The sequence below is a fragment of the Cystoisospora suis genome, assembly GCF_002600585.1.
Source record: "Cystoisospora suis strain Wien I chromosome Unknown contig_4149, whole genome shotgun sequence".
NCBI lineage: Eukaryota > Apicomplexa > Conoidasida > Eucoccidiorida > Sarcocystidae > Cystoisospora > Cystoisospora suis.
Window position 1 is genome coordinate 20467 of NW_027156941.1, and position 25320 is coordinate 45786.

At 54.5% G+C, this 25320-nt stretch overlaps 3 protein-coding genes across 3 annotated transcripts; 1 reads left to right on the top strand and 2 right to left on the bottom strand.

Moving 5' to 3' along the window:
* Nucleotides 1-129: 129 nt before the first annotated feature.
* Nucleotides 130-14073, bottom strand: CSUI_007726 (uncharacterized protein; the record flags this gene model as incomplete). Its single annotated transcript, XM_068067870.1, has 14 exons — nt 12366-14073; nt 11268-11666; nt 10560-10913; nt 9960-10103; nt 9335-9517; nt 8685-8972; nt 6931-7958; nt 6380-6440; nt 5500-5778; nt 5124-5297; nt 4636-4777; nt 4137-4318; nt 2809-3095; nt 130-2536 (listed from the first exon to the last, which is right to left on the bottom strand). The coding sequence occupies exons 1-14, from the start codon at nt 12786-12788 to the stop codon at nt 130-132; spliced, it is 6351 nt and encodes a 2116-aa protein (XP_067920157.1). The 5' UTR covers nt 12789-14073.
* Nucleotides 14074-14214: 141 nt separating this feature from the next.
* Nucleotides 14215-22008, top strand: CSUI_007727 (uncharacterized protein). The gene is made up of 9 exons (XM_068067871.1): nt 14215-16122; nt 16865-16998; nt 17396-17516; nt 17798-18062; nt 18191-20307; nt 20495-20622; nt 20721-20847; nt 21074-21320; nt 21425-22008. The coding sequence occupies exons 1-5, from the start codon at nt 14736-14738 to the stop codon at nt 18561-18563; spliced, it is 2280 nt and encodes a 759-aa protein (XP_067920158.1). The 5' UTR covers nt 14215-14735; the 3' UTR covers nt 18564-20307; nt 20495-20622; nt 20721-20847; nt 21074-21320; nt 21425-22008.
* A 78-nt stretch (nt 22009-22086) lies between these two features.
* On the bottom strand, nt 22087-24613 carry CSUI_007728 (uncharacterized protein; the record flags this gene model as incomplete). Its single annotated transcript, XM_068067872.1, is given in 9 exon segments — nt 22087-22239; nt 22297-22422; nt 22527-22657; nt 22820-22862; nt 23130-23209; nt 23403-23502; nt 23517-23722; nt 23872-23954; nt 24609-24613. The coding sequence occupies 9 exon segments, from the start codon at nt 24611-24613 to the stop codon at nt 22087-22089; spliced, it is 927 nt and encodes a 308-aa protein (XP_067920159.1).
* Between the last annotated feature and the right edge of the window lie 707 nt (nt 24614-25320).

Sequence of the window (25320 nt, forward strand, 5' to 3'; positions counted from 1 at the left end):
CGGTGGTGCCGCCTGGGTCACTCATAGGTGCGACAGCACTGCCCTAAGCGTACCTCAAGAGATCGTGTCCTCTATTTTGTGCACGGCGAATGACCGGGCAGGTTACGCATTTGATTCAGCTGTTCGTCCTCACGGAGGGAACAATATATCGTGTAGCCTCGCATTTTCCACCGCACTTGTCACGTCAGTCGCAGGCGGGCTTACCTTCATTTGTTCGGCGATTGAAACCTTCATTTTTTCAGCAGGATCTGCGTGACTGTTGATGGCCGGCTGTTTGTTTCTGCGCACAATCTCCCTCACCCCATATCTAACGGCATTTCTTTCTAAGTTGATCTGGTGTGCAGTTCCAGAGAGCGTCTGGAACAACGACGTGCTTCTCTGTCCATCAGCAGCTTCGTCTTCCCTCCGCTCACCCTGGGGTCCTGTTTGGCTCCACTTCACATCTCCATCCGTGTTGTATACTCGTTCCTTCCGGTCTGTCGCGGAAGGCCGGCGAGTCCATCCTCCGCCAGGTCGGCAGTCACTCCGTGTTAAATAGGACTCCCGATCCGAACCTTGTGTCTCGTGCCGGAGGACTCCACCTATATTGACTCCCTCAGTTCTGCCGTTCCGGGAAAGGCCTGTTGAGTACTCACTGGGACCGCCCGAAGACCCCGGTGCCCCCTTCCATGCGTCGAGGGCGGCGTGCCAACCACGCGAGTTCGAGAGCCGCGCAGAACGTATCCCGCAATCCTCGTTTCTAACAGGCAGGTCCCGGTGAGGTACTATGCTTGAGCGTGGTGCAGACTGACGCCTGTCTGCAATGCCTCGGCCCTCGGGAATGGAGTAGTGGGGAGCCCTGGCTCGTTCTCGAAGTTTGCGGAGATCGGCGTCGAGAGTCCTCGAAATTAAGCTGATATCCGTACGGGCGAGGATACCCCGTGACTGGCGAGAAAGATCGCTTGCGTCAGCCTCGCGCAGGTCAGCCTCACTATGCTCACCTGCCTGCTGAAGCAACCGAAGAATCTCAGTCTCCTCCTTAGCACGGAAACTCTTCGTCTCTGCCTCTTCCGCGGCTGTCAGGAGCCCCTCTTGGATCCGCTCAGTGTCGCGCCTGGTAGCCCCGAGAAGCTGTTCCGTGCCTTCCTCCTTGGCTAGACCGGAGGGCGTCCCGTGGGACTCTCTCTGACCGAAGAGTTGCGCGTCCAAACTTTTGACTGAAGCCTGTCGCCTAGGAGAGTTGGGTTCTGCTAAACTATCTGCAGAACCGCTTGTAGGCGTAACAGCCTCTCCTTTTCTCAAACCTTCACCTTCTGTGCTCCCAGCCCCCTGTTCCGAGCGCTTTTCGCCCCGACTCCGGTTAGCCAAAGTCGAAAAAGAATCAGCTCGCTGGTCTTTTGGACGCGCGCGATGAAGCGTCTCAAGCGCTCTCGCCCTCAGACTGTCGAACGGTGAGACATCTGAACGCACTTCAGACTCAGATGACTGCATACGGGCCTCATGCGGTGACTGTCGCGGCTGCGGGACAGACCTCTGGTTGTCCTTCAGGCGCTCAAAAAGCGATGAGATGGGAGTGCTCGCAGCGGACGGGAAAGACGTCCTCGCCGACGAAGGATACCTCACGGACGATGGCGTCTTCGGCACCCGTCGCGGCTCCCTGGAATCCGCCGCCTCCTTTGAGCAAGCATTCAAAGATGGTGCATCCTTCTCTGTAGAAACTGCACGGCCACGTGCACGTGTGCACGCTGTAGGCTCAAGACTTCTGGATTTCGCTCGAAGTGCAACGGCCGCTACTTTTCGAAAGAGCGCGTCTTCCTTGTCAAAGGACGCATCCTCCTTATCGGAGTCGCTGTGGATGCGATCTGCATTCCCTAACAGCTTTACCGATCTATGGTCTCCGACCTCGAGAGAATAATCTTTCTTACTCGTCGTGTTTAGATCTTTCTCCCGATTTGTTCCACTACTTTCATCTTTCCGCGCACTTTCCTCTTCATCGTCACTCGAAAACAAGCTCTTTTGTCCGCTACGCTTTTCTTCTTCCAGACAGCTGGCTGCCCACACTCGGTCCGGTGGCTTGGTAAGGAAGTTACCCTCGCTCCGAATCCATTTCACCGGACCAGAAGGCAACTCTTGTCTATCATTCATGATATCTGCCATGCTGGATGGCGCAGCTTCTGCACCATTGTTCGTTGCTTCCTGAAGAATTTCTGTGCATTCTCTGATATATTCGAAGACGGTATCTTCTACTTGTGTTCCACGGCTGCGAACTTCCGGCCCCGCCTGACAAGCGTGGTCCGACAGAGGCGCTACACTCCCACGACCTTGCCTCCTCGCGGTGCCAAGCTCTTCTTGGAAGTTGTCCGCTCTGGCGGTCTGCCGTTCAACTGCTTCCCTGAGCTCATCTTTCTCTAGGGACTCTGCCCGCAGCTGGCGCTCAAGCTCCGCGATCTGACGCTTTGCCTCCGCGTGGCGCACTTCGTGCGTCTCACGACATTTTTGAGCTGCTGTCTTCTCTTCCTCCAACTCAGTCGTCAACTTCGTTAACTTCGCTTTGAATCTGGAAAAAGGGGGACAGAACGAGGGGACAAGCAAACGATCACAGGTAAAATTGAAAAGCTACGCCAAGAGATGTGCTTCTAACCCCCTGCTGCAGCTGGCATCCACCAACCATGACGATTCAACATGGTGCGGTGTGCGTGCAGATCTCTGTTCTGTCAGGTAGAAATACTCGCTTTGCGTGAACGTTGATCTCGGGAATATGTGGTTTCTCACGAGACACACAATGCGTGCCAACCAAAGCTCAGCGACGGGGGGTAAAAGCTTCCGCACCTTGCTATCAGTTCATCACGCTCCTTGACAGTGTTGACTTGGTGCTCGAGGAGGCGCTTTTCGTAATGTTTCTCAACTTCTTTCAGCTTCCGGTTGTAGTCCTTTGCTGCCTCAGCTAGGGCTGCCTGCTGCCCGACCTCCGCCCGGCTCAAAGCCTCTGTTTTCTCCATTTGCTTGCCTTGCAGTTCGCGGTCGTATTCTTGTCTCAAGTCCCGAATCTGACTCTCAAAGTCGCATCGAATCTTCTCAATTGCTGCTTCCTGCTGGAGCTGCAGCAGCTGTGCTTTCTGCAAAAACGAATGGCAAGCTTTCCAGGCCAAACTCAGTTAGGATTACCTCACTTCCCGGTAGCATGCAGGCATACTCAATGTCGTCAGTGTGGCCGACTGTTCGGGTACATGACATTCTGACACCGGGTTACGCCCCCAGCATATGGAGCTCCACACTGGAGCAAAATGGCGCTCAATGATCTTAGCGTACCTAGCGCGGTATACACACAACTCGAAAGAGATCAGAAAAACAGAGACTCGTCCAAGACGTCCTGATGTCAAAGGGAGAGACCATTCGTGTCACACGCATTGTATTCTCCGGGGGGGTTGCACGAGGGCGACGGAAAGCCTCGCTCGCCGGCGGTGGCCACACGACATTACAGCAAAGGCATGCATAGCACCGCCTGCGCCTCAGGTGCCAAAGTAACGTGAGGAGAACTCTGCGGTACTTCCGGCAGCAGTTCCAGAAAAGCTCACGGAGTCCTCTGCCCCCGAGTTTGTCCCGTTAGCTGTTCGTGGCTCGAGAGACAAAGCGGCACTCATCGGATTTCAGCCGCGGCTACTAAACTCAGCACCACCTATGAAGCTGACCACACGTGTGTAAAACGGATCCAAGGTGCTGCGCAGTATCATCTTACGCGCCAGCGCTTGTAACTATCGAAAATGTGTACTCTGCCACCGACGCGACGAGAGGGCCCACCCAACCGGACTGCTGAAATCATGCACGTTTTCCTCATTCCCCTCCGAAAAGGTCGCCAGCCCGGGTCGAGAAACACGAACACACGAATCTTAGATCCGCGACAGACAAGTAAGAGGGACCAACACCGAACAAACCTAAGCAGTTTTTGCCGACTGCTTTGATGTTCGAACGAATGTAGCTTTTGTGCAGCGCACAAGCATTTGCCTTAGAGCGGCATTGCCCGGTGAAGCCATCGCAGTACCTTTACGTGGGCTTGCTGCCAGGGAAACATCGACGAACTGACTTTGTGTGACCCGTGACCCGCACACTTCAGAGCTGCATGCAAATGAACAGTCTCGCTCTCGGTGAGAAAGACGAACCTTCTTGTACTCTAAGGCAGCGTTGTCTTTGATAGACTGAATGGCTTGCTGAAGCACTGAAATCTCGCGATCGTGGTTCTGCCGAAGGCGCTCCATTTCCAACGCATTCATATCCTTTAGAGTCTGTATTTCCAGCTGGTGCTCAATGCGCATGTTCTCCAGATGCTTAGACGTGATTGTCTCTGTAGACAAACAGCAAGAGGTCACAGGATGAATCCTGAACCAAGGTTACGCGCTACTCTATACAAAAGGCTGCACCGGAGAAAAAGGAGCTCACATACAGTTTGTGCGTCATGGCGTTTGCCTAGAAAGCACGCCTTCTCCCGTCGCCTTAACCGACTACACCAGGCCGAGTACATTCACCAAGTAAAGTTTCACAGCCAACCTTCGCACAACCGCCGACCGCCGTCGGTACTTTCGGCCTTGACCCCAAAACAGCGTGGGCTTCGGCATCTCGCAAAGAACCTCAACCGGCGCTACAAGTAACTGCATGACATACCCTTTGCCACAACAGCCGAAGCACCGGTCGCCCGTCCAGCGGCTGCGACTTCGCGCCTGAGCTGCTTCTCCAAATCGCGAATTCTTTTCTCTGTCTCCACCTGGAACTTGGAGTAGTCCACCCCTGCTTGTCGAAGCGTTTCCTGGAAGTAGTCCGGTCGCAAAGAAGTAACAAGTGAGTACGAGCAAATGAGAGATGACAGTGGTACACTCTTCAGTTTCTGCGTACCCAGGCGGAAGCTCCAGTTCCAAAATCAAACAGAAAAACGCTTTTTCCGCGGATCGCGGAAAGGCGCATAGTGGCTCCTTCTCTCAGCTCTCGGAAAGATGTGGGATTCCGAAAGGCTATCGGGAGCAGTGCCCAAACAAAACAATAGAAGACTGTCGCCCACCGGGGAGTACCCGAATTGTGGCGGACGACGCAGGGACTCCGGTGATTCACCTGCGGACACCCGCCTCGTTGTTTTGTGTTTGATGCTCTCGACTTACTAGCTCCTTCCTCTGCTGCTTCCCGCGTTCAATGTCCGCCCGGAGAGAACAAATCAGAAGATTCAGCCGCACATTCTCCTCCGTCAGGTCACGCATCTTTTTGAAGTAGTCTTGCGGGACCATCAGAGTTTCTTCAATCTTCTTGATGATTGCTTGCGAACGTCTTAGCTCTCCCTGAAACAATCAGCAGAGAACCTCCTCAGAAACTCATAGACATGGCCGACGTGTTAGCTCCGACCAACATCACCACCAGAGAAAAATGTTTGCCACCCGCAGTCCGGAAGCTGTAGTTACCCCCTAGTGCCCAGCCGACGCCCGATGCCCTGAGGCTATGCATAAGAGAGTACCCGGACATCAGTGTATCGCAGCTGCTCACTTCTAGTCTCTTCACCTCTCTGGAAAGCTCTACACCCTCCATGGCTTCGTTCTCTGAAACTTGGAATCGCTCTTTTCCTCCTAATGCGTAGGTGTTGACGCCGGAATCTGGAGAGCACGAACGAGTTCTTTGGCTGTACCGGTTGCCCCGACTCAACCTGAAAGAGTCGCAACCTGTGAAAGATGCCGACGAAAACGAGCGCTTCCGCCCTGCACCGCGCGCCCTGTTGAAAACCCTGATCCTTCTTCCTTCCCCGAGCCCGCCCTCAGACGACGACAGCTGAAGACACCGCAAAAGCAAACTGGCGACGGCTGTCCTTTTGACCAATCAATCGTAAGCTAAGACAGTGCTTAGCAGGCAACAAGTCTCCACGTTTGTCGTCAGCCCGATGTGCTGCGTACGAGGAGGCGTCCTCAAATCGCATGGGAGATGTACAATACAGCATATAAAGCGACAAAACAAGCTTGGCATTGGATAGAAGTGCAGTGAGCATCACCATTCCGAACGAAAGTGAAGACATGAAGCGAAGTTCACCTTTGCAGCTGATACTAGTTGAGGTACAAGAAGATTGAAAGCGACTTGGTTCCACTCATGTAGCGGGAAAGAGGCAGTGACAGTCCACGGTGCAGGCGGGCAGACAACACGCTTGTGCCCGCCGCGTTTATAGTCTACAGTACACTGTTGCCCAGCAGAGGATCAGCAAAGGAACGGAGACGAGGTGGGAAGGCAGGAAGTGCTAAAAATGTTGGCGGGTCCTTGCGACAGCTGGTCATCCCAGTCCCATGTGCGAAAGCCGATAAAGTCCCCACTCCGGAATGACCTTGGGACACGCACACCCGATAGTTCTCTTGGCATTCCGAAGAACGAAATCGGCACCTACCGAACCAGCGGAACGTCTGCTTTCTCCCGAGTCCTCGGCGTACTCCCTCTCGCTGAGGCTCCTGCAGCGGGTTAAAAAAAAGAGGGCAAGTTTTCCATCCATAAAGGTGTAGCAAAGAAATTTACAGGGAACGACCGCAGGCCTAGGTTCTCCAGCATCTGCCAGTCTCAGCTTCTCTCTCTGAAGTTGTGTTGGAGAGCCGCCTACTTCATGGAGGTGAAAAGTCTGGCCGGACACGTCAAGAACTGAAAAAGGACAGCCCTCTACCGTGCAAACCGCGTTATTTTCTTGTTGTGGCGCACCACGGTAGAAGGTGAAATGTGCATCATGCGGTACTCCGCAGCTAAGCGTCCTCATTTTTCAGCGCAATAGTGTTCCTCAGCCTCGTGTGGTGGGAGGCCCCCACTTCCACTAGCCACACAAAGTCGAAAGTCGACAGGATGCTAGCTCGCGGAGTGCACAGAGACTCGGACAGGGTGTCCGGGTTACAGAGACTCCATGCAAGGAACTGAACACACATAAGCTTCCACTTGTCCGGTACTACCCCGTACCTGCTTCCGGAGAGCTCCGAGCTTCCTTCTGCCACCGCTGAATTTACTGGAAGTGCCCGAGTTGTTTCTTCATTCGTCTTCTGCCTGCCCCTGTCAAGCCTGAGCTCTTCAGACTTGCTAATCAGCTCCTCTTGCTCTTCGTCCTCTTCAGTGTTTGACAAAACAGATACGAGAGAAGAGCTCACTCGTCGACGGTGTGGACAGGGCCTTGGCTCTTCCTTGAACCCCAGCCTTTTCTGTCCGCGTGTCGCAGGGTTCACGTGTGCTTCACTCCTAGACGCCGCGGTCGAGTTAGCTTTTTTTCCTGCTTTTTTCACTTCTGCAAGCTTTCGGCTGGCCTTTCCCCACCCTCTTGGAGCTTTTGCCTTCCTTGGCCTCACCACCTCCTCGTTGTTCCTTTCTTTTCTCCCAACCCCTGCACCCCGGCGACTCCCGCTGGTCCTCCCTTGGGCTCTTTCCTTCAACAGTTGGAATGCCGCCTGTGCCTTCTCATACCTGGGTCGAAGGCCCCCTAGTATTTTGTCTAGTCCCCTGAGCTCCCTGGAGAAGACCGTGTAAGACCGCCTAGATGAGTACACTGCGTGAACCTGCTTCTCAACTCTATCCACTGTAACAAGAATCGATCCCCACGTCTTCTCAAGGCGGCGAAGTGCCTCGGCGCTTTCAGGCCCAATGAGTTTTTCCTTCTCCCCGGCTTCCTCCACGCTCCTCGCAAGCCGAAGCCCGCGGGAACGAGAGCTGAGGTGGGAGAGATAGAGGCGTGCCCTAAAACGTCCGAAGACACGACGGGCCGTGCTTTTGGAAATTGGCTGGGCACGAATCCGGAACCGGTGACGAAGGCTGGCCTTGTCCGGGCGGCCCCTCTGCCTCTTCAAAGCTTCCAATAAATTCTCTTCTACCTGCTTGTGACGCCGTCGCCACTCTTGAACCTCCTGACTTCGTTCTTGAGATGCTGCTAAGCGCTCCGCATGTAGCTCGATAGTTGTCTCTGCTAGTTCTGCTCGGGTAGCGTTGAGGGCATCCGTTAGCTGTTACCAGACAAATAAGATGGGCATAGAAAATCCTATGGGGCTTGGCAAACAACCATTCCAGGCCGGTATTAGACAGGCCGCTTGATTCCCGCAAGCTAACCCCTGAGGTCACTGCAAACGATACCAGAGGGACCGAGTGAGCTGTTTGACTGGCCCTGTCTGCACTTGGCAGTTGCACAGGTGACACGGAAATCCATATTTCCACACGCAAGGCGCCTACAATCTGGCCTCGAAGCTGAAGTGACCTTCTACCGGGGGCGCGACTGTGAGGTGTTCGCCCACCTCATAAGATTCTGCCCCTCAACATATGTCCGGAACCAAGTTGTCATACCAAAACCACAACAGACGTCCTCACGCAAGGAAACTGGAACACCCCTTCCCTTGGTTTCATGAATGTGAGCGCAGACTGCTACAGCAACACGGTATGACAGCTTGTGTCCCAGCGATAATCAGAATGGCATGCTCACGGCAGTGCATTCCCGCGGTGCTTGCCCGGAGACCGGTACTTGTGAATGACCAATCTGTGGAAGGTTACTTTCCAATGCCTCACATCTGAACTGGTTCTCTTTGGGCGGGTTCAGAGCGAAACCAATCAACAACACACTAGACCTCTGCAGGAGGGAGTGCCCGCGAGATTCTTTTGAACAAGTCTACTGCGAAATGCCCGAGGGCAAATACACGGATGGAGAGCCGAGAAAACGGAAGGCATGCCGCCAGCCATACCTGAGCATTTGCTTTTTCGAACTTCTCTAGGTCCTTCTGAAAAGCGTCAAGAAGATCTTCCTTATCACTGAGGTCCACGCGTGCCTCTTCCAGAAGGCGTTCGGTTGAGCGCTGTTTAGCAACAACTCCTTCCAAGCTTTGCTCGGTTTCGCGCAGCTCCGTCGTCGCCGCTTCCAGGCACTGGGTTGTTTCATGAAGGGCTTCTTGGGTCACGCGCAGTTTTGCCCGCTTCTGAAGCAACTCTTCAAACCGATTGTCAAGATCTGCTCGGCACAGTCCTAGCTCCGCCTGGGGGTCGGAGACACAGCCGGAAACACGGGCACTGTTCGGTAGTCCACCTACAGTCGCTTTCACCGACATGCACGGCACAATACTTCACGCATCTGCTTTCGTCGCCATTAGGAATTATCAGACGATACGCAGCCAGCCCAATCCGGATGCGACCCCGAGGCGGTGTAGACACATGTGCACACTCATACCTAGCAACAGTGTGCGCAGCCCTCTTCTTGTGAGGGTCCGCCGAATCCGCCTCGAAAAAGTCACGATGCTGCAGTCAGGGAACAGCTGCTGTCGCATCCAACTACTCGTGTCTATATTCAGACAGGCGAGGTATTATACCAGCTGGTAGCCCGCGCCCCGTCGTTACTCACAGATAGAGTTCGCTTGTTGTCTCCAAGTTCTTCGATGATTTGGCCCCGCCGTTTCAGTTCTTTAGCAAGAGTCGCATTATCCGCCTGGACTTCGTGAAGATCTTTCTCGAGTGAACAAATCTGTTGATCTTTCTCTTTGTTCTCTTTCGCAAGTTCTTCCGCTCTCCATGGGGTTTCGAACACCTGAGCACAAAGCAGTCGTCTCAGCATACTACGTAGTGACCCTAACCCTAAACGGCAGTCTTGATGGCAAGTGTAACCATACGGGAAGATACCGTTTCACCTTCCACCGCGCCTGGACCCCTCCCGACCGTTCAGGTAGGGGTCGAATAGAAACCACGGCAGCAGTCGAAACTCCCTCTCTCGGGAACAAGTTCTGCTCAGAAGCCGGGCACAGTTGCCTAATTTTCAGAATCCGGAGCGTGACCCTGGGGAAGACCAGGTATATTGAACTGCGTGCGAGTATGCACCACGGCGGAAGGACGGACTGCCTAGGAGCGAACCCGCTATGCGTACGGACGCCCGCCTTGAAACGGGCGCAGGCAGTTCACTGGTGGGGATATGTCCCAGCGTTGCGTTGGTGGTGAAAGCAGTCCTACAACCAGGGAAGGCAAGTGGGAAGCACCTGTTTCATAACCCGCAGTGACTCCTGCTGGACCTGAATAAGCGCCTTGAAAGTCAACGCTCTTTCCTTCTCTAGCTTCTCCTTTGCTAGCTGCAACACCTTCTCTGTCGACTTCTCCGGTATTGCAACACTCTTCAGTCTTGTCTGCGGAGAAACCCGAGAAGACGCACATTCCACAACGACGTAAACTTCCTTAGACCACGAATGAGGCAGCTTCCGGATACGACTAGGTGTGGCGTATGGAGTGGCTACCACAACTGCAAGGAAGACCGAGTGCACCGTTCAACTCTTGATGCTTGGCACGATCCTTTGATGTTTACTGCGACTCCGCTTCACAGGGGCACTCCTCAATCGTGCCCCAGGCAATCCTGCCCCTGTACCTTCACAAACCCACGTGATCGTGATAGTAGCGAGTGCTTCCCTTGGACTGTGGCAAGCCTCACATTCAGCCGGATAGGCGAGTAAGCTTTTCCGTGCGAAACCATAGTAACATGCAAAGTACAGGGAAACTTGCACACACCCGAGACATCAAACGTCAGAAGCTCTGGACGCGATTCTAACGTGGTGTGTCCGTATCTGCTAAAGCCCGGACAAACGTACCTGAAGAGTCTTCCAGGCAGAGACAAAGAGACGAAGCCATTCGTGCAGTGCCGGTGCATGGGATCCCTTGAGGCTGCGCAAACTCTGGAGTTTGAGCTCGAATTCTGTCTTAAGGAAATCAGCCGGCGACTCTGGTACTGATCCCGGCTCCTTCAACTTCTTTCCGCGCAGGCCAACACCAACGTTCTGCGCAAGACGTTGGCAGGTTTGGGTAAGGGTAGTAACCTCGTTGTCCTCGTCAAGCGGACCTTGTACTTCGTCGGGCTGAAGTAGGAGAGACGCGTAGAGGACGTCAGCTTCTGACTCGGCGGGTGCCTTCTGGTGCCGAACGGCTTGGAGCGCCTTTATGTGCGCCTGTATTTCACAAGGGAAAACAGCGAAGCAACAACAGGGACATTCAGAATCAAGACGGGCGCCGCTTCGCGCACAGGGCCTGGGCGACTATTTTCTGCCGCCGTGACGGATCCCCCCGCCGTCCGTTTTCCTTAAGCCAGCTGAAGGGCTAACGTGACAACCGGATTGCACCACACGAGTAGCTTGGCTCAACGTGACGGAGTTCAGCACGCAAGAACGGTCGTGCGTAACGAATACTCGTACGGTAATCTCATCACGGCTGTCACAGAGCACGCGTCTAACCCAAGAACTTCTTGGCCACGATGCAGTGACAAAAAAGCCGACTACAAACCGTGAAAAAACATATCAGAGTACCTGAAGGCGTCGGTAGCTTAACTCCTTTTCTGTGAGAGATTCTTGAAGCTCTTTACATTCAGCTTGAAGGTGCTGAACTTGACCCTGGAGTTTTGCAATCTGCACGTCGCTTTTAGCTCGGTCTCTAAGTCGGGCCTCTTGGATCCTTTCAAGATCGGCCTGATGTTGTTGCTTGACTGTGGCTAGAGCTGCGGCCACCGCTGAAGCTTCGTCCGGGTAGTCGTCAGAAGGCGCAGACAGACTTGCCCTCTTGTTGTAGAGCAGAAGGGCGCGGATCAAGTGGTCTAGCTCATCGTTCAAATCATCCGTTTGGCGACAAAGGCTCCCCACGAGGCCTGGCAGCGGATTCGTTGCAATTTCCGGGGGGGCGGCCGTACTGACAGAAGCCGCATCGCTAACCTGGGGAGCAGTTGAAGAGAAGTAAAAGAGTCTCGACAGTGACAAAAGTTTGCGGGAGTGCAATCAAACTCGCTCAAATCACGTAGACACTACCAGCTTTCCGAGACGGTCCATTGTGCGTCAGAGGACGTCACCCCCACAGAAACGCACGCCCGTGTAGCTACTGGACCACCCGACAGCTCCAGCTGTTCGCCTAGGGTAAGTACCGCCATGTCAAATCAGTGTCCGTCGTCCGCGGGCAAGCATGTTCGGACGATACGGGGTCGCGCCAAAAGCGAGTCGCGATGTCGGGCGCTTGACCACGCGAACGTGTCAATACCGCGGGCGAGCACAGGCAAATGCACAAGACGCAGGCGGACCAAGATGCTTCCAGCCGGACAGCGGTTAAAACCTCTGCATGCCTGCACCAGAAGGATCCACTCACGAAAAAGCTGTCAAAATTAGCAAACACGGGACCCGCCGCTTATGGCAACTGCAGCGTGATCGAAGCTACATGTTACCAACATAACCGGAAGGCGTGAGGCCGAGGACATGTACACGGGTCAACAAACTGACGTGAAGAAACGGATCTGTGTATGTCGTATGACAGGTGTCCTGTCGACCGAACGAAACGTAGTGCTAACGCCAGACGGAGGCCCCGGTGATCAACGAATATAGATTGTATATGCCAGATTTGAAAGCTTCATTCCGGGTGCTCACTTCTCCAAGTTGCGTATCATCGGACTCTGTCTCATCCCACAATCCACAGCTACTGCTGACTCCCCTCCCTTCTCCACCAGCGTCATTGTCCTTTGGCCTTTCTTGTTCCCTATTTCTGTGTTGCTGCTGTCTGCTGCGAAACGTGGTCACGGAGTACGGTACGAAGAACTCCACATTATCTCTCTTCTTGAATCCTGGCGCCTCAGCTGAGTTTTCTGAATAAAACCCGGAAAGGCGGGCGCCGGCAGAAAAACGCTGCGCTAACTCCTCATCTGACTGTCTGCCTAGACCCCAGCCACCAGCCTCCCTTCTTGCTCCCGTGACAGGATTCTCGACTTCAGGAGTCCGAGGACTCCGAGTTTCCTGGGTGTGCGAGCTCCTTCCAGGCAGCAGGGTAGCCTCCTGCATAGGCGAACGATGCATCGGGGTGATCTTCAGTCTGGGCGAGACGACGTGCTGTCCGATTTGTTTGCCTTGGGTTCCCCAATGCGCTGCGGCGCGCACAGAACCAACCTAGTCGCTGCCGATACACCCGAAAAAACACGTATGTTGTCGCAGGCGAAGTAGAGACAGGACAGATGCTGTTGCAACGGCAACAGGGTCGCTCACATAGCAATATTTTGCTTGTCAGGCCGTGGTTTGATGAGATTTCCACGTGCCTCAGATGAAGAGAAGCCTGGGGCGATAGGGAAGCTTCCACTCCTTGCCCTAAGCACTCCCACCGCGCCACAAACACGCGTTGTCCCATCAGCCGGCCGCGCCCCAGGGTCCACCGAAGACAAGTTATGGAAATGGGAAGGCCATTTAACCGTCCTATCAGAGGGAATGAAATTCTCCCGAGCAAAGCGGACCCACGAAACGCTCGGAAATTTCCGAGGGCTTATGTGGTGAGAAAGAGAAGGGAACCGCCGCTGACGGCAGGCGTGGAATGCACCGTTCCCTTCTCACGACGCAAATGTGCTGACGGTGTGTAGTGAAGCCTCTCAAAAAAAGCGGGAGCAACTGACCGGAGTGAGCAGGGCGTAGTGCTAATGGAAGCTGCCCCCTAAACGATTGACAGTCAACCAACCGCAGCTCAGCCAGGAGAAACTCCTTCCCTGCCGACACGGACGAAAACGAAGGCGCTGGAAAAAGCAGAGATAAATGATAACTTCAGGAAGGGAGAAAAAAGCTTGGGCTCTCCGTGACGAGCTGCGAATGGGACAGATACACCCGGGAAAGTGGCACAGACCCGAATGGAATACAGCACTGGCTCCCACTGCTGACGGCTGCAGTTTCACCAGGGAAAGATTTTAACGCTGCCCAGACAGCCGCCCAGAAAGATAAGAAAAATGCGAGGAAAGACAAGGCCCGATTGCCGCTGTTGCGCTTGAGAGACTGTCACGCCTCTCCCGCAGGGAACCTGGCAGGATGTGTGTTGGGTTGCTGAAGCCGCTGAAAGTACAAGCGCATAGCTCCACCCTCAAAATAATCACAGGATTGCATCCTGCAACACTCAGAGAAGTCAGAAAAAGTCCAGTGAAGATTGAGAACGGCGACCTTCGTCGGAGAGCCACTCTCACGCCGCTCCTCGCAGTGCGGCTGGCTGCATCTCTCTCGAGAAACGATGAGAAAGCAGTGGCGGGCGGGTTTAAAGCATCCGCAAGAGCTGTTTTCCGTTAATTTGTTACTGTGCCCTACTGCAAAAGTGGTCGGAGCTCAGCCGAAGTACCGCCCGCTCCCGCTAGCTCCGATGTCTTCTAAACGTGCTGGCAGCTTTGCACCCCGGAGACAAACAAGACTATTCCCATGTCGCGTCCGGCATGTTGGCTCTCTCATACGCGAAATAGTGAGTCACCCATATTTTTGACGCGCCTCTACGAGTAGACTCTTCTAAAGTGAAATTCTCCTTCAGCAAGGCTCCTACGGAAGGCGCATTGCTCTTTACCCAATTATTTGGTTGCTGCTTGACTACACCCAGGTTTTTCCTTTCGCCGAGGTCTCCTTTACAGTGCTTGATAAATGACTGCCGAAGTAGGAACGGGGTGCCGGCACTTCGACCGCTGTGCCATTTGTAGCCTCAAATGGTAGTCGTGACGGCTTTCTCACTGTTCTTTGTTGAGATAGAGCGGGCGTTGAAAGTAGGGAACAGTCGGGGCCGCTTGGGATTAGACAACACAGTCTTAAAAACCCGGTTTCCTCATGTCTTGTCTCGGATCCGGCCTCGTTTGGCATTCTCGCCACTTCCCATTTGCAGCTAGCTCTCCACTCCGTGTTTCGTCTCGTCATCTTAGCAATGTCTTCAGTAGACAAGTGGCGCAGGGTATTCATGAGTAGAGTAGTACTGCAGGACACGCCTTTGTGAGCGAGGACGAAACCTCTATAGTCACCATGCCAGATCCGCGGCTCCGGGGCCTGCTCTTACTTTTCTGTGCTTCTGGATATCCACTGCTGAAGTACGCCACCACCTGCATTCCAACGGTGAGCGGGCTATCTGTGGAGCGTTATCAGGGTCTGCTTAGCCGTCCATTCGATGAAGCCATATTTCTATCCGAAGCAGATGGGGATGTCTCGGCAGATCCGAGCTGGCTGCAAGTAGGAGTGGGCGAAGAAAAAGAGTCGGAGGGCTCCGCCATGGAGTCGGAGGAGGAGGAACGTAGAGGAGGCAGCATGGGAGCCAGCGAAGGTCCGGGTGAAAGGAATGCCTCTAAGGACGAAGAAGGCAGCCTGGGTGTGGACACGGATGCTTCGGCAGAGAAGCAAGGGATGAAGGGAGACCCTGGAGCAGACAACCCCGGACGTAGCGACGACGCCTCAGACCTTCCATCAGAGGAAGCGGAACAGTCAGACCAGGCGCATGGGGAAGATCAAGATGAGGAGGGGGGTTCTCAGATTGACAGGTCACAGGTTGAGTCAGCAAGAGCAAACCGCCAAGACAAAACTACTGACAAACCTCCAGCTGGCGCCTCCGAGACGGGAAGTCCACAAGGCGCGCGTGACACCGGAAGCGAACTGGAAGATTTCACTGATAATCAGCCTTCGAGCAACGAAAGAAGCAAAGCAGGAACGGAAGGAGGTCGTCCCGAAGCTTCACGTGACACGACGGCAGAGAAAACACGACAGCATGGACAAGGGAACGAAGTAGGCACTGACTCGTCGAGGAGATCCAGCAACTACAATGGTGACTCTGAAGACGGCACCTTAGAAAAATCTGAACAGGAGGATGTTCAGGCCGCGGACTCTCGCACGGTAGTGGAATCCGGTGCAGGGTCGAAAGGTAGTCAGGACTTCGAGGGCTATGGGAGTGAGCCAGGCGAGCCGGGCGAGGTTTCTGCGGAAGCCCAAGAACCTGTACCGAGTGAGGATGCACCGGGCAAAAAACCCGCCAGCAATAGAACGGCCTCGGCGGAGTCCGCCGAAGAGCTGGACGAGCACGAGGAAAACGGGCAGTCAAGGTGGAAGGAAGACACAGAGAAATTTTCTCGAGGAGGGACGGAAGGAAAAAAGGGAAGAAGTCGCAGCACAGTAGTGCAAGAAGACGACCACAGCTATGCGTCCTCACGAGAACGGCCCTCTCAACAAAAACGACAACGGCGAGCATCTGAACCAGCTGCGTCACGTCCCGGAAAGAAGTCAGAAAGTTGGAAGACACCCTCCTCCACACCAACCTCCGAGAACGCGCCTCATGTTGGATATACGAGTGCCCAAGCTGTATGTGTACGTGCCGGCTGTAAGAGAGTTACCAGTTCCTCAGGGGGCGGATCCAACGGTTTAACAGGTGAGAAACCTGCATATACACTGAGAATTTCACCATACGGCAAAAAGTTCTTGGTCTGCCAAGATGTTGCCCGAGCTGTAAGGATCCGAGAAACAAGTCTGAAAATCATGACGGCGGTCCGGCAACCCTGACTCTAGTATACTGTAGCCGACAAGTTACGCAGACGTAACTTGTATCCGGAAACCCAGGCGGAGAATGCCCTCTTTCATCCGACTTAACTGCCTTCCCCTGGCATCTTTGCTACATGTTTCGGTCTGTCACGAATGTCTGCGCGTTGCATGGGCCAGACGGCGCAAGATCAGCAACGTGGGTCTAGAAGCTGAAGCTTCGCCACACAGGATTCCTTCTGTCATGTTGGAGGTGTGAAAGTTGTCCTCATTGGCTTTTCTTTTTCTCTTCTGTGGGGCTCTGACATCAGCCAATGTTCTCTGCATTCCTCTGCAGTCCTTATAGTCCCTTGAAGCTACAGCGAGAAAGTGTGCCCACTACGGTGACCCTTTCTGATTTCGTCCTAGAGGGTATTCTTTTCATGTCCAAGCTCGCGGCCGTACCGCCTTGTGCACAGCATCTCCAGTTCTTCTCAATCTGTAACACAGTGAGGCTTTGTATCGTTGAAAAGGCGGGCAGCCGCCACAAGTCAGCCGTGGTGCGTGTTCACCTGATCTCCTGGAGTGCCGCCCAAGTAGCGACGGTCGAGTGCGACTCGAATAGACACGTCTCTTCTTTCCCAGTGTGCGTTCAGGTTGCGTAGCCACTGTCGCCTGCTCTGACTGCACTGGAGCTGACACAGAATCGCCGCAGGCTAGATGTCGCGGATGGCGGCTGGCTGACGCTAAAGAGCTTGTTTTGGCGAACGGAATCTTCCGGGTTGCGAAGGTGACAGCTGATGAAGTGGCGGCTGCGGTGCTCGGTAGCTAGGTGCAATATCGGTGGCCACACACGCAGGGTGGGATGAAGGGGGCGTCTGGGTTCCAAAATTTCTTTGTTGCACTCCACGAAAGGACGTAGACAGATTTTGCAGCGGCTGCCAAGGCAAAACATTTGCGCATCCAGTGATATTCTTGCACATCAGATCTGCTATTGTAGCTCACGACACCTCACACCGGGGAGCTGAAGCCTAGACGCTAAGAAAAAAGACGGAGTAGTTTTTCACACCGGCTCGTGTCCAGCCCGTCTACAAGAGAAAGCATTGCTGGTCCGAGTACCGGCCGACAGTGGATTCGAACTTTCAAAGGAGGCTCGTGTGTGGGGCTGCTACGCGTTTGTGTACCAGGGGACAGCCACAGCTGGCGAGGAGTTGTTGATACGTATTGCTTGGGACAGACAGCACATCGTTGGTTCGAATCACTGCTCTCCCGATCTGAAACAAGTCGCATCGATTTTCCGAAAAAAGGGTGAGTTCCGAAAAAGGACAGCAGACAGCGGTCATCACTCACACTCCGCCTGTGACGAGCCGTACGGCTCTCTGGTGCTGCCGTCTGCACTTCTACTGACGTGGTTTCCCGCTGGGCGAAAGTAGCTTGCCAAGAGGAGGGACAGTATCTGGTTATGAAAGAACTAGGGGCTCTCGACTCGCCTTCATGATTCGTCCATTGCGGACGGGGCACGTCAGTGACGGTTCCACCCTTCATGCGGCGGGGTTTTCTGCATCCATGTGCCCTTTGCTTCGGCTCAGGAAATCCAGGCAGTGCGGGGTTATACCGGATGGCATCCGTGCAAATGATTGCCGAGTTGTCTGGGTCTGCAAAGAGAAGCCCAGGAGGGACGACAGATAGCGCTTCAACCTCTCTCGTCTTTTCTTTGCACTTTCCGGATAAGTCCAGTCGGGTGACAATAGCCACTCTCCCCCCGGCTCTGCAGCCTGTATGTCCTGCTGACGAGGCCACTTTGGGACCCACGCCCTTGGCGAGCAACACGCGAGAGTTGATGTTTGCTGGAAGGTAAGATCCGGTGGTCAGCTTTATTGATACGGCAGGACATAGCGGGCAACAGGCACATCAGGAGACGTTCCTGATATGTGCTGGCGAGCCACTCCTGTCTCATCTGTATCCTGCGCCCTTTCGTGCAGCTGGTTTAGCTTCCTCTCCTACGGTCCGGCAACACTGCCCACCGCAGACTTCGTGCTGAAAGTCCTCTGCAAGAATGACGACTGCAAAAGGGAAAAAATAACAGGGTGTGTGCGGATTCTCTGCCCTATCACCCTTCCAGAAGTGGAAGAAAAGCTCTTCGAAGCGATAATTCAATCGTCGCCTCAGCCACCGCAAGCGGCCATACTGACCGGGCATTCCTCATACTCCGCTGCCCCGATAGGTGGTCGCCTAGCAGTTCCGCCTCCAAACCAGTTTGGATGGTCGCGCAGGCAGCCGCCCGTTTTACACGGCGTACGCCCTCTTGGAATGGGTTTTCACCATCGGTTTTTTTTGCGACCCTGGCAACATTGAAACAGAAATCTAATCTCAGTCCGTAGCCATTCGGTTTGGATGATCCAGTTCTTTTCCAGGCTTGACATACTTTCTTGGTCACTGGACACTTTCTACTGATCATCACACCCTGTCGCCACGTCAGGGCCGTAGGTCGCTGCAGCGTTCAAAATTTCATGTTTCACTCCGAGTATCTCCCACGGTGGGAGCTTCAGTTACAGTCTTAAGAGCAAGTGCATTGACAGGCTGCTCTTTACCGGAAGACCAAGGCCCGCACGCAGTCACTCTGGCCAGGTTCTCTGTCAGCTAGTGCTGAGTCGCGGAAAGGCTCAGGCGACGCCACCATACACTTCAACCTCCGCAACACTAAAGGAGTTAGAGGACGTAGGAACGCCAGGACCTAATGGGGACCTTCTCTGGCAGCACTGCTGGAAACAGGTGGTAAAACGGCGTCTGTTTTCTTTCGGACGCAGATAACACTGGGACACGTCGCCCAGCTGTGTAGAGTGCAACATCCCGTCACACACATGCCAGCCGGTGTCTGGCAAGTCGGACATGCGCATGGTTTACTCTACCCAGGATGGTCTTGGCTAGCCGGGGCCGCGGCATGCGGCTAGCTGAAGAGCTCACTTTCTATCGCACTCGTGAGTTCCCTGTGAATGAGTACAGGTAGGGCAGAACATACTCTCTTCACTAGGTCGGTCGTTTCGGCGTTCCTTGGGGGTGCCTTTTCATGAGAAGTATCATCTGAAACCTGTCGTGATCAGGAGAAGTGCAACGCAGCCGGGCACGTGTTGCTGCTTGCGTCCGCCTGCAAGCGAAGGTGCACGGTCTTCTGCAGGACAGACGTCTTCAGCCAGTCTACGCAATGACTGGGGTGTGTATCTGACAACCGGTACATTCCAATCATGCTCCAGCAGGCTTCCAGGAAACTAGGCTGGGCCAGTGTTTCTTAGGTTTGGGCAGGAACCGCACTCGGATGCATGCGGTAAAGACGGCCGGAAATGTGTCTAGATGTGGCTTCAGCACAAAGCTCCTACTCGCGTCTCCCCGCGTCGCCTCAGCGGACACTCTACGACGATAGGACTTCTTCAGGACTCAGGGAGCGGGGCTGGTGTGCTGGGCCTGACCCGTCCTTTTGGATCTCTTTGTTTCCTCGTGGCGCAGCTAACGCGTGACGTTCCACGTGGAACCCCAGCCATGCGTCCTGACTTTCGCCTCCGAATACTGCTGTTGCTCTGGGTCTACTTGGCCTGGGTAGGCGGAGTCTGCTTCGCCGACTTGCGCCGAAGCAGCCTAAGATACTCTGGAACGCTTTCCCTGGGACCAGTCGCTGTATTGCAACCCGGAAGGTCTAGCCCTGGTGACGAGGACGTCGGCCCGCCCGGCAATCACCCAGAAAAGACGTCATTTACCCAGGTCATCGCCGAGGCAGACGCAAGCGAGGATGCTCGCGAGGGAGAATCGGGTGAGGAGTATTTAGAGGAACCGGAAGAGGACGATGCCGGTGACGAACAACGCGGACCTGCAGCGGGGGTCCCGCCAGGCAAAGAACCAGAACCGGACTATGAGTCGGACACAGAGGGAGCCACTGGGACTTCGCCAGCAGCCGCGCCGGCTGCTCCGTCAGTACAGTTTGACTCGGCCCCCATGAAACTGGCTCATGACACTCCCCGTGTCGGCTACGCGGATGGCCAGGAGGCTTGCTCGGCCATTGGATGCCAAACAGTAGCCTCGGGTGCTGGACCCAAAAATCCTATCACAGGTGAGTGCATCGCTCTGCTGACTGGGTGCGGCGGTGGCTCCGAGCACCGCAGAAATTCGGGTTGCGTTCATTGTTGATTTACCTTCGCGCAAGTATCGCCTCCTCGGCGGGTGCCTTGCATCCTACCGTGACTTCCCCCGAGAGTCACCATCCCACTGTGCGTCTCCGTGCGACTGCATTTTCCCAGGTTGCGCGAAAGGAGTCAAGTGCACACGCTGCTTTGGCCGTCGGGAAACTGAAGCGCGGTGCCAAGCCTGGAAACCCTCTTCCCGGCCTGATATCGTTCTTGCAAACGGCTGGTTTACGAGCAAACACGTACGTCTTTTTTAGCGATCAGTAGGAGCTTCGCGAACACACCGCTTGCTACCCGACAATTCTAGGCGCTTTGTTCTCTGGGTCTTTCTTCTGCGCAGTCTCTGTCGCGTGCCGGAGCAGTTGAAGTTGACGTGAAGTGGGATCACAACTCCGAATTAGACTTCTCCAAGTGTATGCCAGATCTTCGGCAGGTTACACAGTCTTACAAAGAACTGCAAGAAACTGGTAAGACTTCATCGGGCAGGCGGCGCACTACTCAGCACTGTTTACCACAGATCCTAGCAATTCCTCTGCCGGGCCGCGGGGGGACCCCCAGTTCAGGAGGCCGCGACTGCGGGCTACTGGTCACGCCGTGCGCCCATTGAGTGTGAAGTTTACATTCCATAACCTTACACTGATCATAACGTCCCTCCTCTTCACAATGCCCCGGGGTGTGCGTGTGCTTTTCCAGGGAATGTTCGCCCTTTCCCTTTCTACCGCATGGTGAGCGTACAACTGGCGGTTTTTCGACTCCCATCGGATGGTATGAAGGACGACGGACCGAAGAAAATGTCGTTCAGTGTCAAGTACGTGGATCCGCATTCGTCGTCATTGCTGACATCCGGATCCGCCAGCGGGGCCAGGCCTATCTGTGGGAACGTTGAGGCCCTGATCCCGATCGTCAATCTCCCGAGAAAGACTGCCATGTATGGTGTCGGGTAAGCGTTCTGCGTATTTGCCTGGAGTAACACTGTATCCGTCTCTTGCCTCAAATCGCCTAGCACAGGCTCTGGCAGCTGTGTGTCTCTCGGGTGCGCTTCAGGTGGTTGCCGGTCCCAAAAGACAAAACTTACTCAATTACAACGAGGAATTTCGTCATCAGGATGCAGTGCAGTGGCGTTCAAGCGTGCAATTTAAGCAAAATAGGAATATGTGCCCGCATAAGTTGTCCAGGGACTGTGGCGGCAGCGGAGGCGCAAGTTGCTGCCGCACAGCGCGCTATGAGCAACCCTGTCGGAGACACTCCACTCGATCACCCAGGTGCTGCTAGCGCTGCGATTCCTACAACCGCGGGAGCACCTCATGCCTTCCAAGCAGCAACGGGACGGGTCGGCTTTCCACCTGTCCTCCAGGCCCCTCGCGCGTACTTTCCTGGGACACCGCCATACTTTTTCGCTCCTCACCAACCTTTCTACAGCGGAGCCTGGACTGTGTCGGCGAACGCATCTTGCGGCTGTTTACTTATAGCAGTTCTTCTCGGAGCTTTGCTTTCTTCCTGACACACTCGTATTTGCCGCTTTTCCTGTTGTCGCCGCTTCGGAAGGGCTCGCGCGTAGTAAATCTGTTTTATCGGACGCTTTTCAAGAGGGAAATCTGCAAACAGCTTCTCTCAACTTTTTTCGGCATTTACAGTTTGAAAGAAGAGCACCTGTTCGGAGTACATTGCCGCAATCTCTCCGTATCTCTTAGCTGCACGGGAGAAATTCACACCGGATTTTGATAGCAAAACTTGGAGCAAGCGCTCACCATCGACTTCAAACGCAGCTGACGCCATTGGTGGTAAAGAAAGCACGTGCAGATAGGTTGTGTCCACATGCCATCGCTAAAGGCCTTACCTTGAAGAGCTCCTTCGGGGGGCTGAAACACATCCGAATAAAGTAGCCGACTGAGATCCAAGCGCCAGCACCGGCTTACCGCTTCGGTTGCCATCACTTCAGCTGTGTATCTCGCAGCAAACGGGGTAATGGACTCATCCAGCTGTCTAATACGAGTGCGGACATCCTCGATCGTGTCCGAGCCAATCGGGTAGAACCCGTAGGACTGAAAGCTGTTCACTGAGGCATAGACGTTCCTCGAAAACAGAGCACCGAACTACCTGTCCGTAAGCGACATGTCCTCCTTGGTCGATCTAAACGCAGGGTTACCGAGTTGATTATTCGCAGACCCCTGTTGGTCTTACTAATGCCCTGAGGTTCCTTTCCGCAGCCAGAGTTTTGCTCATGTCTGTGGCAGCCTGTCCGATCGGTCCGGACGCTCTTGCAAAAATGTCGAGATTCTAAAGGGGTCTTGATTGGTTTCAATCTGAGAGGTGAATAATAGCGCCCGCACCTCCTCTGGCGATGGTGTCAATGTAGGGTATTCCAGACGGGATGCCGAGTTCTCTTCATTTTGTCGAGTGATGAGATCCGCCCTGGCGCGAACGGTTGTACTGGCCTACCAGCGGCTGCTAGGGCTGCGCTGTACTCTTGGAATGCAGTGTGCTGCGGACAGCTCCGCATGAAGCTCGGATCCGTCTCGCGAGGCAGGGTCAGGGCTCACAATCTGAGAATCAAACGCTGAGCCTTGCTGCGAAAGGCTCGCCAAGATGTTCAGTGTCGTGGTGGACTCCCTAGCACCGCCGATGTGTTGCGCTTCCAGTGGCACAGTTTGGGAGGTTAACTACCTGTCAAGTGCTTCGACAGCCTGGCTCTGCAAGCAGCGAAAGTGATCGTGCAGACTCATTCCCCCGGCTCAGCAGCACAGCTTACGAGCGCCAAAACGCCAGACTTGAAACCAGTGGCGAGTTGAGACTCATTTGCTAGAGACTCTGATAGGCATGTTGTACACCCTGAGCAAGGAGAGTAACACGGTTTCGGGTTTCCCACCGAGACTCAGAGACGCTGCTTCAGACTGAAAGAAGAAGAGTGAGATGGTTTCCTTCGCTGTTGTCATGATCTGTCTCACTTTCTTTGCTGCATCATCCTGAAGGTGAAGAGAAGCATGTGCCCGCGTTTGCGAGAACGATATCCGGTTTTTCTTACCCGGCGCGCAGTGAGGAAAGCCAATAAGCTTTCGTACATGTTGTCGCACATATTCGCGCGTCTGTAGCCGGCAATCTCGGCGCTGCAGGTCCACGTGACACTGGAGGAGCTTACCTCAGAACACCGTGGCCAGCGTTTGCTTCGATGATGTAGGGGACGGCAAGATTTTTGCATATTGTAGAGAACAGGGGGTCCCTGACCACTGGTCCAGATTTGAGTAACGAGGCAGCACTCGCCCTCCAGCGTCAGGAACAGACCCGTAGGATACTTGTTGCAGTACGCGGGAAATCCGCCGCCGGTGCAGTAATGGTCGGAGTAGCCTGTGATATGTGATATATCTGAGATTTCTTTCAGTTAATCATGCTACCCACCTAGAAGCCCAACAGCGACAATCTGGCAAGCATTGTAGTTCTCCTGAATCGAAAGAGCTTCGGGGGGTGCCCTATTGGCTCAAGACGCGTTCCTTTACGGCAATTCGCCTGCAGTCGAGTTGCTCGCCCTTTCCGAACGTCTTCATCTCGAAGCTGCCCGCAGTGCCCTCCTCGGCCTCTCCTACGAGAAAAAGCATAGCTTCAGAAGGTACTGTGTCACCAGGGAGCGGAGCATGCTACCTGTGTCTACTTTCAGGTGCGAAGACATGCAGAACATTGCTGGGTCGTCGATTGTCTTTGTGTGTCTGTTGAACGTAACGCAGTCCGCGTGATTCGCGGCCATGATTGTTCCCTTCGTGCATGTTTGAATCAGTTTGAAAAACAAGTCTTTTGTTCGGCTGCACGTCGGTCCAGCCTCATACTCCTGGAACTGCACCGCGCAGAGGGAACCGGCAACGTCTTTGTAGCATGACTACCGAGGAAAGCGTCTGCAGGAGCCCTCGAGCACGTACTAGCTGCGGGGGTGTCTTACCTTGTCCAAGGCGTTGTACTTGCGCAAGGTATCCTGGTGCAGATGTCACTGACGATGCGCGGCGTTGCGGAGTTGGTGCCTCATTACCTCTCCGATCCCACGGTATGCCTCGCAGTGCTGACCCGAGAAGTGGAGTAGTCAACAAATCTCGTGGGGGTAGCGAGATCCGTACCTCGGGCACCTGGTACTTGGCGAAGCGCTCGCCATAATTACTTACTGCCGTGCCCACATAACGACAGACGGCATTCTGCGTGCTTAGACAAGTGAGGGTTATGCCATTAGCATTGCTGAAATGCGTCGTACCACATTCCCTGTCGCAATAGGCAGTCCTGTAGCGTAAACTGCAGCTGTCCCCAGAACGCTACAAACCAGCGCGAGCTTAGATAGTGCCGTCATCTTAACTGAAGAAAATTCGTAGAAGCGGCACCTCTGCAGTGTCAGCCGACTTTGATGTACGGAAGCAGATGGACTGATGAGCACGAGGGTCTGGGTTCTGCAGAATGGCATCCTGTACGTACACGCTGTTTGACAAATCCTCCGGTGTAGATAGATACTGCACTCATTGTGCCTTCGATCTGCGGCGGTTTGAACGTGCTTAGTGTTCACAGGCCAACCGGCACCATCCCGCCCTTGGGCTTGCGGGGGTGCTTGCTCCTGCGTACCCCGATCCACCCCCGCTGCGGCCGCCTTCGCGGCTGATACTCATGCAGCTGCAGCTCCTCAGAACCGAGAACCAGTTCTCCGATCGAATCCCAACCACCCGGTATCCAACTGCACCACTGCTGTTCGTTCGCGCGTGGTGTTTCTTGACGGCGGGAGACGTTTGCTCGCTTGATGCCAAGCAGCTTTCCCGCAGAGCGCTCGTGGAGGGGGTCTCCCGGGCCGCTCGTGTGATGCTCAACCCCAGGAGTCTCCGAGACAACTGGTAACCGCCTGTTTTCGGTGCTTCCTCTGAGCGGCCAACAGGGCCTGAGGTCAAGGGCACACAGACACCCCGCTGTGGTCCTAAAGTGCC

Excerpts from the sequence above, each read along its gene's own strand:
- CSUI_007727 (XM_068067871.1), top strand. The coding sequence starts at position 14,736 with ATGCCAGATCCGCGGCTCCGGGGCCTGCTCTTACTTTTCTGTGCTTCT. Across the intron at positions 16,123-16,864 it reads CGGATCCAACGGTTTAACAG|GTTGCGTAGCCACTGTCGCC; the intron begins GTGAGAAACCTG and ends GTGTGCGTTCAG. Across the intron at positions 16,999-17,395 it reads GAATCTTCCGGGTTGCGAAG|GGGACAGCCACAGCTGGCGA; the intron begins GTGACAGCTGAT and ends TTTGTGTACCAG.